At 35.8% G+C, this 15783-nt stretch overlaps 1 protein-coding gene and 2 long non-coding RNA genes across 4 annotated transcripts; 2 read left to right on the top strand and 1 right to left on the bottom strand.

The window, feature by feature from the left end:
• Positions 1-1214: 1214 nt before the first annotated feature.
• On the top strand, positions 1215-2541 carry LOC116011408. 2 transcript variants are annotated; one of them, XR_004097017.1, is made up of 2 exons: positions 1215-1463; positions 1650-2541. It is a non-coding gene; the product is annotated as an uncharacterized LOC116011408 (long non-coding RNA). The 2 variants fall into 2 exon arrangements; XR_004097018.1 differs by having other exon boundaries at positions 1612-2541.
• A 219-nt stretch (positions 2542-2760) lies between these two features.
• LOC116011407 lies at positions 2761-4200 on the top strand. Its single transcript, XR_004097016.1, has 3 exons — positions 2761-3264; positions 3414-3491; positions 3997-4200. It is a non-coding gene; the product is annotated as an uncharacterized LOC116011407 (long non-coding RNA).
• A 478-nt stretch (positions 4201-4678) lies between these two features.
• Positions 4679-14129, bottom strand: LOC116009932. Its single transcript, XM_031249137.1, has 10 exons — positions 13636-14129; positions 9840-11996; positions 9396-9744; positions 8601-8685; positions 8377-8433; positions 8149-8208; positions 7845-8066; positions 7169-7437; positions 5905-7078; positions 4679-5698 (listed from the first exon to the last, which is right to left on the bottom strand). The coding sequence occupies exons 2-10, from the start codon at positions 11455-11457 to the stop codon at positions 5201-5203; spliced, it is 4332 nt and encodes a 1443-aa protein (XP_031104997.1). The 5' UTR covers positions 11458-11996; positions 13636-14129; the 3' UTR covers positions 4679-5200.
• Positions 14130-15783: the final 1654 nt, after the last annotated feature.

The following is a 15783-nucleotide window of genomic DNA, read 5'->3' as shown; positions in this document are numbered from 1 at the left end:
CAAATTATTGTGTGGACCATGGTCTACACATTGATGTGTGGACCATAATAAAATGTACATTTTTAATGTACTAAATGTACATTATTTTTATCTAAATGTACATTATTTTTGTGTTGAGTGTACATTATACAAAATAATGTACATTCAGCACACAAATAATGTACATCCCATGAATATAATGTAAATTATTTTTATACTGAATGTACATTATTTTTATATTGAATGTGCATTATTTGATAGTATGGTCCACCCAATAATGATTGTTTCAACCCAACTCCTCTCATTTTCCGGTCGTCTTCCTCCTATTCTCTGCGTATCACTCTCTCATCCGAAATGGAAATGAAACCATAGAAATCCAGAATACGCTCCAATCCATGATCAGCTCCTTAACAAAGTAACCCCATACCCGCTGCTTCTAATTCCCTCACTTCACCATCGTTAAACCATTATAGAAAACTGCATACTGTCTAAGCACTAAACTGGTTCGATTAAGAGATATCGACTTCCATGGCTATAGAGACAGAGTCTATAGCATCTGGTATGTTTTAATTAATTTCTACCAACAAATATATACAATTTTAGCTCATTAGATTGAAACCATAACTCCTTCATTTACAGATCTACCTCATTGAACACCAACAAAGGAATACATGTGTGGAAAAACACATGAAGCAGACCAAGGAGTACATATAGAGAGGTTACAAATTGCAAAAGCTTCTCTCAAAACGAACAGAGAAAGATCTAATAAAGATAAGTAGATTTCTACATATTTGACATACAACTACTTATGATTATAAAAGCAAATAAAAAAATAACTATATCCTGTAAATAAAGGTTTTTTCAATTATAATTATAACCGTAAATATATCATAAATAACAATATACAAATAATTATAATAATAAGAATAAGAATTCGTACATACAAAAAAATGTATTACAAAGACAAATAGAAGGATAAATAATATTTACATTTAATAAAACAACACAAATACTAATAATAAAAATACTGATAATAACAGTATAATAACATCTGGAAAATAAAAATATTAATCAAATTAAAAACAAAATTGAAAAAAAGTAATATATAAACATAACAATAGCCCAAGTTCTGAATACCTATATTATTTTCCCTACCACATTAGCCCAAATCTGGAAGCCCATACCCGACCCAATACAGCCCACCATATAAATACCAACAACCCATCAAACGCTCATCAGCTCCGCCCTTTTCGTTCGTCGTCTTCTTCGCGCAGATGTCCGAAAGCCTAACTCACCCGTCACAAATGGAAACAAGGCCAAATACACGTCCCTAAAACCTCAGTTTTTCACAAATTGCAGCAAAAAGACACACGGTTCGTCAAGAATCCAAGATTTAAAGACCGGAAAGCGATTTCAACTGCATTGCGATTTGAAGAATTCAGATGCGATGCAAGGATCATACAGCACTTTCTCATCAGTATAGGGTAATCTGTTCCCTTTCTCCGTATATTAGATCTACGGACCTCTATTTGAGTTTGAATTTAACTGACGGGAAGGAAACCATTTCTATTCATAATTTGCGAATTTTATTTTATGGTATTGATTATTAGTTACTTTTTTTTTTGTCCCAAGCCCTAGCTAATATCTTCCCAGGTCAAATCTAAGTACAGGCACGGAGAGAAGCAGAACACAGACAGAGCTGCGCCACATATGATGCAAATTTATACTTATAAAGATAAGTTTTCTCAATATATATACAATACCTGTTCTAATAATTGTTCTTTATGCTATATCTGAGATGTTTAATACCAATACATATATCATAAATGTATATATGAATTTCAAAAAATAGGGGGAATATAAAAGATAAGTATTACGGGGTACAATAATTGTTGATAAAATTATCTATCAAATTACTTCATTGTGAGAATAAATTGCCTGAGAAGCTGGACAACAAATATCAATAGTCCTATGAACATAAGTGATCTCCCTACATGCAATTAATAGGAAATTTCATACTGTCAGCAAATTTCATACTGTCAGCAAAAGTGATCTCCCTACTTTTTATTGTAATGATAATCACACTGAAGAGGCATACTTTTGTACACATACACTTCCGACTCAAAATGGATTAAAATAATGTAAACAATGTCTTTGAGATCAGTTAAAAAACATATGAAATATAGCTGTATGTAAGTTTACCTTTATTTGAATGCTCATATTTTCTCTTGGAACCAATAATTGTTGAATGCTCTAACTTCATTATTTTCTTCCAAATTGTTGCTTAGAATCTACATTTGAATGGTGAAAGTGAATTTGAAGAAAGATTTCCTTACTCCCTTCAAAGAATTGGCAATTTATATTAGATTAAATGCATTGGTAATGGTAGTATAATAATTACTAATACTCTTTTACTCAAAAAGCATTCCCTATTTTATTGGGAATAAGAGTGGTCTGCATTTTTCATTTCAATGTAAAATTATTGAACTGAATTGGTTCTGTAGTTCTGAATATAATTTTTTTTATTCATACAACTTCTTCATAGAATTAATATATACAAAATACATAAATATATATATAGGCACATATATAGATATACGTATTCATTAGCTAAATTTGTCCATAACACTATAAACTGATCAGAATCAGTAACTTTTGGCTTATCACTTTTGCAGGTAAAAGAACAGAGATGATGATACAAAAAGGTGATACAGCAGGGTCTATGGTTAAGAGCAGGGTCTATGGGATTCAACTATGAGCAGAAAATTGGCNCTGTCAAGGATCCTAGCCCTGCAGAACTGCAGCAGCAGTATCACAGGTTTGACTGAAGTGATGACGTAATGTTGTACTACAAAAGACTTGAATAATTAAAAATGACTCCATTAAATGAAATATGGTACACCATTGGTATAATAAAAGAACACTTTGAACTCATTCCATAGTCCATTACAGTCTAAGCTTCTTGCCAATTATTATAATTTGATACATGTCCATTGGTTAACTGTTCTTTTACAGTCCATTAGATATTGTCGCACAAATTAAATTCCAATTTACATCTGATTTTGGTTTTGGGTTTTGAATGCACTTATTGGTATACTAATTTACATGTAATCACATTGGGATACTATGATTATTTCAGCGAGTTGCATTAATCGTACTTAAGTTGAATTCAATATCCATTATATTCTAATTAATGTGACTGTATACTCTCTAACTATTTATGCAGACTGCTCAAAATACCATTAGTAATGCATGCTACCTATTTCAGTTTGCACTTCAGCTTAGGTAAGTGACTTACCAATTTACTACTAAATTATAAATTCAGTTAAATGTCACTGTGCTGAGTATTTATGCTCAAAGAAAAAAATACTGGACTTAACATTCTACTCTGTTAGACATACCCTATTTTAATTACTTTAATTCAAATAATACAGGTTTAAACTTATTCCAATACTCTTAGAAATTCATTACCTCTTAACAGGCAAATGGGAGCTCCATCAATTTGCTGACAGGTACATGCTCTTCTTCATATAGAAAGCTATCATTTTACATTTAAAAATTCATTAGGCTTGCTTTAATTAAAGAAGTATAAAATAGTATACACAAATAAGATAAAAGTAAATTAAACATTAGAATTATATCACAACACTCAACAATGCAAGAACACATGAACAACAATTCAATATGCATACATTACATAAATAATCCTATCTACATAAAGTACTGAACAATTGCATTTTGTAGAGAAGGTATTAGTCACTATGTATTCCTTCATTTTTTTAATCCCATAAATGAGTTACTGTTTTTTTCACATATTGGAAGGCAGCCCCCAAAAAATAAAATTAGAGGCCATAGATATTACTTGGATCTACTTTGCTTTGCTTCAAAATGAATAGGATCTGAGATAAAGAATCAACACAAATTTGTTTTAAAAACACCAAAAATTACAAATAAGAAGTGTATACCTTTCCCATGTACTCTGGCTACAAATAGATTCTTGACGTTTTCCCTTGCCAGGATCTAATTCGGAAGGCTGCTTTCCCTTGACGTTTTCCCTCTCCGGCGAGGCTTCCGGCATCACTGCTGCCCTGCAGCCTAGTTCGGTCACCAATTCAGATTCCTCTACCAAAATGTATTTATAGAACTCCATGGATGGCAGATATGAATGTATCCTATTAATGATAACCCATCGGTATCTTCAATAATATCTGCATTGATACACAGCAGCCGGCATTGAAAGGATTGAAATCGAAATACGAAAGGGTTTAAGCAACTTTCGATAAAAAAGTATTAATAGCCTAACGTTTTACGAAAAAAAGTATAAATATAATTAAGTTTGTTACCTTTCAGACTTCTATCTATCACAGGATTTTATAACCTAACGTTTTACCCCTAAAACGGCGGCGTTTAATTGTGGGCGGGAACCGTTTAATTGTGGGCGGGAACTTTTACCAAATTGCATTAACTGCTCTTCTTATGGCTATTTTATATTAGAAATAATATATTAAAATAAAGGGTTGATTGAGGTTCCTATTCTCTCTCTTTTTCTTTTACATATGTGATGGCCTCTGCTCTTCTTCTTTCTTTTTTTTAATCCCAATTCCCAAAAATAGCAAATATGCCTGGCCGGAAGGTGGCGGTGACCGGCACCTATTGATGATAAAATGTTTAAAAAAAAAAAAAAAAGTTTTCAGATCCCTTAGCAAGAACAGAACTTTTGCTTACGCATAAAACCTTGCAGGATCTCTGTTGTTTCTACACAATGGAGATACATACGATGTGTATTCCCTCTTTTCTCCATGAAATTCTCATCATTTTCCTTTTCCTAATCAAAAATCAAAACTCGTTTTTCCCGTGCTTTTGTACAGATGGGATTTCACTGCGGGGCCGCATTTATCTATTCAACAACTGAGTTGAATGTGTCACGTTTGGCGAGCCCAGGGCCTGCAAACTTTACAAACAAACAGTCCCTGTGATTCTGTGAAGGAGCATCAGCACGCAAAATTAGTTTACCTTCTTTTCTTGGTTCCACATTACTTCTGCATCCTGAAATCAACACAAGGTTTGGGCTTTTCTTGGCATGCTCCCTCAGAATGGCTTTCACCAACCAATTTTCTTGGCTCATCCCTGCCCCAGCATCATCTTCACCATCTCGGCTTGGCTTGTATTCATTATTCCTTAACCCCACCCAATACTCCGAGCTTGTCAGAGAGAGAATCAATCAATCGATTTCACCTTCATTGCTTTTCTTTGAGCTTTCTATGCTGATGTCCGAATTCAAACTTGGTATTCCTTTTTTAGATCCTCCAGTATTGGGAACAGAATCTGTTCTACGTGCACGTTTTCTTGGTTTCCTGAGTGAGGAAGCCAAAGAACCCAAATTCAACTCTTCTAAAATAATGTTTGCAGCAGGCTTCTCCATTTTCGCACTATTCTCATCGAGAATAACATTCACTCCAGACCTTTTAGAACCAGCAGGCTTTTGCATTTTGCCAACAAAACCACTAGTAGTATCCTTGAGCTTTGATGGAGGTGAGGCAGGTGGAAATGAATTCAAATTCAAGCACAAGGAATTGGGCTGGCTATATCTCTCTCTATCTCTCAATACCAACTGTGTCATATTGCCTTGAGAGGGGTTACAAGAATTCTCCTTTGAAATTCCACGTCTGACTGGTACATGATCGTCAGAGTCTTCATCACTAGCAACTCTGCCCGCCTCCTGATAAAATTTGTTGGACCAAAAAAAAAAGCCATCAAGGAAATAACTATTACTGCAATAGGCTGCCATATAAATTGCCGCAAGATAATATACTTGAAGGTATTTCTAAACAATATTACAGATTAAGAAATTAAAAATAAGAATAAAAAAGGTATTTTGTCCAATATTGAGCTGTTCAAAATGCTGAAGAAATAATGAAAAGGTACCTCAATTTGTCCACCAGTGATCTGCTCAGAATGAGATATCTCTCCCTCTGAATCTGCCATCTCCTCGCATTCAAACTCCACATTTTCTTCTTCTTCTTCTTCTTCCTCAGAGTCACTCAACTCTTCCTGCTCCATCACAATTCCTGGAAGAGACTGGCCTGATATGTCATCAACGTTGTTTACAATATCCTTTTCGTTGGATACGGCCAATGCTTGAGCACTTGAACCAAGATTACTGCTCATTCTGTTTAAAGTACTTGTATTTGGAGACCTCACTTCAGTCTCCGAAATACTTCTCGATGCCTTTTCTAGAGCTTTCTGCTTTCTGGATGTAAGACTCAAGTGCATTTCAAGATCCGGTTCACTATAATTTCCAATAGGACTAGTGGGTTTAAGATGTGCAGCAACTAAACTATTATTCATACATGACTCGGTTCGAGAGGCATCTATTGAGCTTGGAGGTTGGGCAAGTCTTTCCCTTGGTAGTTCTGAATAAGTAGAGGGTTGGGCAACAGAGTTTGCAGTTTCTGAGACACAATTTGCATCAGCAGCTCTTTGTAGAAGTGGATGAAAGCCAAGACCACATGATGCAGAAGCTTTTCCCTTGGGTTTCAAAGCCTTGTTAAAGAAGTTAAAACCACGGTTTGTTTGGCGATAGAGACTCAGATTTAGCTGGGGTGGACTGCCTGGAAAAAAGTTGAATGAACTATATGCATTAGGACCAGAATTCAATGGATAATATAGCAATTGACCATCTTCTGGAGCCCGAAAAAGTAGTGGATGCATCTGAAGATCTGGGCCATCCTTTTCTTCCACCACTTGTCTATCCCTGAGGACTTCAGATTCATCGTCATGATGCCGTGTGCTAGTATTGCTTTCAGCAGTGATACTCCCGACTTCCACATCTCTTCTTGAACAATTGAGTCCTGTCTTTGCAGCACTTGCAACTTGCAGATCCCCATTATCTGTTGTGGCATTTACATCCTGACAAGCTTTAGCACCAGAAACCTTTGTACAGACTACACCTTGGTAGCTTTTAAATGCCGACTGTGACATAACACGAGCAGTTGGTGGAAGATTAACAGGAGGCAGCTGTGGGGCTAATTTCACTACGCGTGCAGTGCTACTTTTTCTGGCTCGATATGGCCGCATAAACACCTCAGTATTGGATGACCTGAAATCAGATATGAATGAAACATGGTTCAATGGAGAATGTAAAATGAGCAGCCTCATAAGAGAGGGATTATACAAGTAACAGCAGTACTTTAAAGAAATAGGAAACTGGTTGATTTGGGGTAGAGGATCTCTACAACCACTTTCATTTATTCTCTCTCCAACTTGAGAACCACCGATTTCTGGTGGATAAGGACGACTTTCATCTGCTAGATTTGGAATAGGATTAGTTGCCGAGATGACTGAGACACCAGCCCTTGAATCTGCCAAAAATGCCTCATGAACATAAGCTTCATCATCTTTATCCGTACAATCGTCCGCACTATTCTTGTCTTCAACAATTTTACCAATGCCATTATCCTACAAAATAAAGTCCAACTCATTTTAAGATAAGATAGTACCATGAGTCCATTACTCATGAAAGGAATCCCTCTTCTCTCACCAAAAACAGGCATACACACAATACTATATTTGTTTAGCCGACGTGGTACTTTGTTATACATTTACACTATTAAATTCAAAATATGAGAGACTTTATAAGTTTTTTGAAAGAATCAGAAACAATTATTGAATACATAAAAGCTAAAGACCATAAAAAATAATATATATTTCTGAGGACTATATGACTTCATATCTGATTTTACTAATTTTAATAATATAAAGCAGCCAATCAGGTGGGAAATTACTAATTTTAATAATATAAAGCAGCCAATCAGGTGGGAAATGTTAGTTCAGCCATGCGAACTAATATAGAAGAAAAACTATACCATTTTTTCTGATGAAGAGTGCAAACTTGCCAAAGCTGCAGCCTTGGACTTTCTTCTTTGTGATTCATATAAGCGCCGCCTTTCCTTTTTATTTGCATCTGATCTGTATGACTTCTGAGTTCCAATAGCAATACGCCATTGCCGAGGTAACAGAGAAGGATCTCTATATGGAACAATGAACTTCCACACTGACATCCAGTCAAGTTTAAACACTCTCAAACCCTGAATGATTTAGGCAATTAAGATTAGACAGCTTGGGCAAAATAGTGTAATTCTGGATTCAAAAGTTACTTTACATGCATACTTCCTCAATCCGTGCAATCTCTTCTGCGGTCAACGAGGAGTTCTTCATCCTTCGAACAGCCTACATAATCAAGGAGTAACTTCTGCAGGTAAGATTACTATGCATGATAACATTAAAACATATTTCAGAAAAAGAAGAAGAAGAAGAAGCAGGTCAATGCATGAAAATGGTCAGCTGTTGATGTTCAAGACAACTTTGATGCCATATACTGAAATTGCAGTTAATTACCTTTATTGGATTCTCAGGTGCTTTAGCTGATGAGCGGTTCTTCTGCCTGACAAAAATCTGCATAAAATATAGTATAGGAACTGCTTTTAGTAAAAGTGGTTCACAAGATACAGAACCATTAAAAAAATTTTAAAAATAAAAAATAAAATAAAATAAAATAAAAGAGAGAGAGAGAGGAGAAACAGGCAACAAAAAAGGCAATACCAGGTCAATATAAAAATCACCTGATGCTTAGATTTGCAAGGAAGAAACCGCTGTTGAATAGCTTTCCAGTCCGTATTGTATTCCATCAGTCCCAAAGCCAATAATCTACAAGACAGCAAGGTTGAACAAAATAAGATTTCAAGATTTCCATCATAATAAGTAAAAGCAGCACACCATTATATGAGACTAAATGAAAATGAAGACCATTAAATAAACATACAAATATGCTGAACAACTTTCTTATGTACCCAAAAGTAGATTGAACAAGTTTCATAGCTTCAAAAGTTCAAATCCAAAAGTTATGAACCTAATGATGCTACTTTGTGAAGAACTGATATCATGCTTTGTATCTTCAATTAGATGAAGAGTTTTTAATTAACTTGCCATTTCCAACATCTTGCAAGCAGAAGTTGGGCAACCCTTGTTTGGAATTGATATCAATGTTTTTCATAAATAAGAAGAAGCAAGTAGCCAAGTAACCTTTTCTTTTTAAAGCTGACACAAATACACAACACAACTGATATTGTTACTGTATAAGTAGAAATGCGAATAACATGAAAAATCGACTAAAATATTCCTTCAGTGATATTATATTGTATCTACTGTTGGGAATCATTTACATTGTAGTTTAGTAATGTGTCTACTTAGCCTGCATTAATCACCTTATGTTTTTTATTTTACTATTAATTCTCCTAATCACAGAAGAGCAGTGACTAGTATAAGACCAAAAGTATAAGCATTGCTAAAAGTCAATATCATTTACAGTACTAATCAATATATGTATGTACATACACACACACAGAGCATCAACTTACTTATCCTCTGCATCAGTGAAGAGCACCCGGTTCACCACAGCCGCTGGAGGTGCCTTATGAGGATACAGGGTTGGATTAAATAATGGATAGAACTGCTGAGCCAGTTTAGCAATCTCCTTTGGAACAAGTGCAATTGATTCTTTTTTGGCCCTTTCAACTAGTGAAGCAGCCAATGTCTTTTTTGCTATTTGAACATTAGATGAGGAAATAAGGTCCACAGATGAAGAAGATGGAGCATGACAATCTGTTTCAGCAGATTGCTGAATGTTACAAGCAGGAAAAAGGGGAGTTTTTTCAGCGCGAACATCATTGCTAGCTCCTAGTGGCTGCCTCTGGTATTCTTGTGCAACTGTTAGCAATTGTCAATACATAGTGTACAATAAGGATCAGGACCTAATTTGAGTTAATAAACAAAATGAAATTCATTTTTCCCACATGACATACCTGATAAAACATCATCCATGAATTTTCTAACCAATTTGAGTGGAGCCACATCAAGAACAGAAAGTGTTGGATCGCCTATGTAAGGCATCCAGGAGGAGCCTTCAGGAGTTCGCAAGCATCCCTCCTGCTCATTTGAGGCATATCCTACCTGTCCTGTTGAAGGAGAAGTTCGATTAGAAGGCTGCACAGAAGAGCAGTCTTTCTGCATATCAGAGGCAGAAGAAAATCCATGGGTACTTTGTCCCGGCAAAACATTTGGAGCTTCACCAGCCACTGATGGATGAATATGTTGAGGGAAGAAGCAAAATTGGGGGTATGGTACCCTTCCCTGTGCTAATACTTCGTCACGCTTGCACAGCATTTCGGAGATCAATTTCTGAATATCAGAAGCAATGTCTCGTCTGACAGGGTCAAGAACACAAATAGAAAATATCTGAATAAGAAGTTGAACATGCTCATGTATCAGGCAGTGCAGTTGTCCTATCTGATATGGAGTAAATCCATTTATAAATCCATCATTGACAGGACGCAGACAAAATGTTGCAGGCCTAGGAACCAAGCCTTTCCCTGCAAGTGCAGAGTATGAAGCAATTGGTGAATATGGCAACAGAGGGCGTAATGGCCTACTTGATTCTCCTGAAACCTTTTTCTTATGTTCAACAGATGTCTTTTGGCGCCTACTTAGCCTAGTCTTAGGTCGTTGATCAACAGCCTCATACTCCTCTACAATATCATCCTTCATGTTTTCATCAAGGTCACTCTCTAATGCCTCTTCAATTTCAAGCTCAAAATCAGCATCATTATCCTCATCTTCATCATCAACATTTTCATTCTCTTGTGCATTTGTTGAGCTTCCATCTACACCCTGTAACACAGCTGCTAGAAATTTTCTGTATTCTTCTTCATCATCAGCATTCTGAATATCATCCTCATCATCTGTTTCCTGAAGGAAAGTCTCCAGTTCATCAAGTGTAAAGCCAGCAAGTGAATACCGTGCTCTAGTTCGCCTGCATATAGCATCCTCATCATCCTTATCCATAATGGCCATCTTTGAATTTGCACCAGTGGTAGACTCTTTGGGTGCAAGCTCCAGAATACAATCTGTCCCTCTGTTTGATACATTCTTCTTAATGTTTACTGTTTCATTTTCAGTTTGAGTAACTGAAACAGTTTCTATTTCCATAAGCTTTCCAGAAGAGGCTTCAGTTTGCATCACAATCTCTTCACCATATTCAGTATCACCAGCCAGGCAGTCCTGTGGTAGACCTAGTGAATTTGCTCCATCATAACCTTTCAAAACTTCAGAAACATTGTCAGCACTGTCAGCAACATCAGCATCCAAACCTTCAACTTCCGAGCTCAGGCTAGAAGAAGCTTCTGGACAAATAACTTCTGTTTGAAAGGGATTAAAATCTACATCCTCTTCTTCATCATCCTCCTCATACTCAGTCCCATTATAATTTGCATTGGGAGCATCATCCTTGTGCTCATTTTCTCCTTCGTCCTCATTTTCTTGAGTGCCCTTACCATTGTTGGAAGAGTTTCCAACAGCATGGTTAAGATTTTGTTGGTTGGAATCCTTAAACTCAATAGATGGTGCAGCTGAACATGATGACATCTTGAGAACAAAATGTGAGAAAATGCTTATGCAAATGAATGCCGACAAGCATTTAAACTGGCAAGAACTAGACCATCCCTTCAAAGATAAGCAGAACCTTGGGCTTCTTCTTTCATGGGCGAGAAAGGTGCTCTATTAGCTTACCAGAAAACGGTGATATAAGCGGTTTCCAGATCACATGATTACAATATAGTTAGGTATGCATTTATAAAATTTGAGTGTCGATCAATACGTTCAGTAATTTTCCCTTCTTTACACTAATGATATGCTCATATGCTCCAAAATTTACTCCTACGATCCAGTTTCTTCAGAACACCCCCTCAATTCAGTCCAAAATTTAGTTTTTTCAATGCAAATCGTCAGAATAGATAAAAAGGAAGCAAAACAGTAAACCATTCAATTACCCAAACAAGAGAAGCAAAATGTGCTGCACACCAGCAGAAACGAAGAAGCCCCAAGCTTTCCCCGCCTTCTCCTAAAGCTTCGTTCAATGAGAGCTTGAGTGCATATGAATTCTTCGCCGGAAGATTGATTGATCGCTGGAGAAATTAGGGATTAGCAGAAGAAGCCTGATTACTCCAGGGTCCGGACAGCGAGAAGGATATTTATATTCTTAAGAAACGCCGTCGTTTCAAATGTTTTCCTTTTCCATTCAAAATTCTACCAATTTGAAACGACGGCGTTTCAAGACCATTCAAATTTTGATCAATTCTACCAAGTATCAAATTGGAAAAATTAAGCAATTTTCCCTGGGTGGAAGTATGTTATATGTAGTAATGTAGTATGAAACGAATAAACCAAAAATGATAAATACTTATAATTAAATAAATTTAGTAGATTCATAGTCTCTTTAAGAAAAAGAATCTTATCTCTTTTAAGTAGGATTTACTTTCTTTGATATCATGAAATTAGATTTTCATGACCACAATTTTCTTACGTAAAAAATTGTATCATGTTATAAATAATATTAAGTAGTGGACATTATTATGAAGTATATAACGGTTGTAACCGTTTCTGTATTTATGTATCCATTATGTATTTATGTTATTGTTTGTATTATATTTATGTCCATTGTAACATATACATGCACGATGGAATGAAACACTATTCTCCCTATGTTTATTGTTTCTCTATCTCTTTTCTCTTTAGCTGCAATGTTCATCGGTTAGGAGCTAATAACCAACAGACATGACCTACAACATATCAAACATTAAAATATCTTTTTCACATACATTTTAAATTTTCTGAAAAATTTAAGTGTCCTAACTACCAAACGCATTCTTAGTATTTACTACCACCATTCTTATTTATTTATTTAGATCTTATATTCTTCTTATTATTATTATTATTAATTAATTGATTAATTAATTAATTAATCATTGCCACGTAAATATGATACTCCCGTGAATAAAATTGAATAAATATAACATAACTGTTATAAGTATATATTAATATGGACATTATATTGTAACGGACGTAACGGTCCAGTAATTAAGTATGTCATTATTGTATGTATTCATTGTTGTACTGTATATATATAAGCTCTCATATGTTGTAATAGAGGTCTAATGATCAGATGAATAAGAATATTCTCCCATTCTTCTTGTCTCAATTCTCTTTTGTTGTTATAGTAGCTTATACATTTCCTGCAAATTTACCATCCACCGGTTAAGAGCTAAAGGCCAACAGGCACAACAAATCTTTTCCAACACGTTATCAGCACGCTCACAGTGAACGGTACAAATTTCATATTTTTCGAATAGGCAATTTTTTATAATTGCTAAACTACGCATTTCGTATATGTTCTTGTATATGCAATTCTTAGGGCTTTAATTGCCTAAACTATACTATTTGCTTCAAATTGCATATTTACTTGATCTGTATATCTTTACATATTCTGGTAGTAAATGTATGCTGAGATTTATATGTGATTATGCACGTTTTTTTTCAAGCATGTATGCTATTCATATGTTTTCTACAGCAAGCAGTAAGAAAATAGGGTATATCCTGTACTAACAAGATAACAGCAAACATTCGGAGTTGCGTCATTTTTTGTAGTATATATAATTGTTTTTATATATACGTATGTATATATTCACAGAAATTTTCTGCATATCAAATATCAAATACATTTGTTTTGATTGATACTCGCTAAAAAATAAAAATTCGAATCAAAACCTGTTCGCCGTTTTTTTTGGACTCTGGGTTGGTGTTGATGGCCGGTGACGATGGCGTGCGTGGCGGCGAATGCGACGGATTCTCTGCACTCTGTCCGATCTGCGGCGGCTCAGCACGGCTATGGCGGCGAGTGGCGGTGGTCGACGCCCCGCGACGACGCTGGATTTCCAGCGAGTGGCGGTGGTCAACGCTCTGGGGCGGCGCAGATATTGGTGAAGTCGGCCAATTTCCCTCCGGCCTCTTTTATCGTTTTTTTTTGGACTGCGTTTTTCCCCTTTCCGATTTTTCAATTTTCCCGATCGTCTCTCTCACTTTTTCTCCGTTGATCTTGAATCGAACGGCAAGTAGGCAACCAACCCTCCGGCAGAGGGCCGCCCGGCGTGTCAGCGGCGGTAGTTTACGACGATTGGCGACTCATGTCCAGTCTGATCGGCGATGGGTATGGTGGTGTTGGCTCCGGCTTATCTGCTTCGCGTCTCTCCCACTCCCTCGCGTTTTTTTTTTACTGGCTACTAGGTTTCTTTTGCAGACATTTGCATATATGTTCATATGCTTTCTTGGGCCGGGTTTGGCCCATTTTTTGGCCAAAACCTGGTCCATTTTATAATTAACTACAAGTTATGCCTATTTTGTTGATATCTTTTCAATGGGCCAATTTTATTTTTTTTGTGGTGAAGAAGATAAGCATTCTTAATGGGCCGGAACTTGAATATGGGTCACGATCCATTATTTAAAAGAATTTTTTTTTCTTTTAAGTTCCTTCTCCTATTTTTATTTGGGCTTACCTATTTTTCAAATGTTGGGCTATCTGATTTTGGTTACGAGAATCATTGATTTGGTTTCAAAATGCCATTCAAATAGTTCTTTGAATATTGATTTGGTTTCAAAATGCCATTCAAATAGTTCTTTGAATTTATTATTTATGCTCCTAAATTAAATTGCTAGTTTGTGCAATTTATTTGGCTGACTTGATTTTATGAGTTCATATGCATATTCTGTCATATTTGCATAATATATAATTTCTTTATGCAAATAATAAGTGGACTCCCGTTTTTAGCCAGCCATAGTATATAGATTTTTTAGAAAGATCTAGGTTGTTATCTCCAAAATATGAATTTACCAATCTTATTTTGGACAGGAGCATGTTTTTAACATAAGCCCTTGAAATTGGTATTTATATCAATCCCATATCCTGTCGATAGTGCTATAAAAATCCCTGAAGGATTGCTTTTGACTACAAATATCATTGGTCTTTTCTAAGTCACAATTTGGCTTATTTAACTTTAGATTTCAAGGTTTTCAGTCGGTAACTGACTTAATCAGCTATACACAATTGTGTCCCAAACTTAAGTTATTCAACTAGTTGAGGACAACTTCATATAACTTTTAGCCCAACAGCAAAGTATGTTTCACGTGTGGATATAAAAGGCACTGTTCACGTGTGTGTCACACCCCGAAGCGTCTTGCTGAAACCTAAGCGAGCAGCTCAATGTTGAACTCGACCAAGTTGCTTTGCCTGAAGCAAATGCTCTTATTTGGTCATATTGATGATATAAATACCTTATCATCTATATCTATTCTAGAAGTGATAGGCTTTACCTCTATACATTACAATAGTAATTCTATTGCAAGATGTTCAATATTTTGATCAAGTGCTTGCTCTATGTTAAGTTGATGATCACTATCCCTCAAAGGTGATAGTTCATCCCAATATGAATGATCATCAGTAAGATCATTCTGGTAATAAATAGATGCATCTTTTCAACTATATTCTCTCGATGTTTTATACATCTGAGTCAAACCACATTATCCACATCATCTTATACGACATTCATTGCTTTAATTTTCTTAAAGCTATTTTGGCACTCTTAAGAAATCATACCATACTTATGAGTATCATTTGGTTTGTCAAAATGTCGTGATAAGACCCAACCATGTATTGATGATTTTGGGGACATCATACTTGATATATTTTCAAATCTAGCTCACTGCGTATCAGTATCAATCCCCCCTACAACCTAGTACGTATAAACATTTCCCATTCTGCGTTGATATTCTTAGTATGCGGTCCAATTATTATATCACCAACAGTTGCGTCTCTTTATGAGCTCGAATCAATAGATACGCTGACTGCATACTGAAGATCTA

Source organism: Ipomoea triloba, chromosome 2 (assembly GCF_003576645.1).
Source record: "Ipomoea triloba cultivar NCNSP0323 chromosome 2, ASM357664v1".
NCBI classification, from domain to species: domain Eukaryota; kingdom Viridiplantae; phylum Streptophyta; class Magnoliopsida; order Solanales; family Convolvulaceae; genus Ipomoea; species Ipomoea triloba.
This window is presented reverse-complemented; position numbering and strand designations above follow the sequence as displayed.

Bases quoted from the DNA above. Each gene is read 5' to 3' on its own strand.
- LOC116009932 (XM_031249137.1), bottom strand. From the start codon at position 11,457: ATGTCATCATGTTCAGCTGCACCATCTATTGAGTTTAAGGATTCCAAC. The intron at 9,745-9,839 runs GTATGTCATGTG...AATTGCTAACAG, and splicing joins CATGGATGATGTTTTATCAG to TTGCACAAGAATACCAGAGG. The intron at 7,079-7,168 runs GTACTGCTGTTA...ATCTGATTTCAG, and splicing joins CAGTTTCCTATTTCTTTAAA to GTCATCCAATACTGAGGTGT.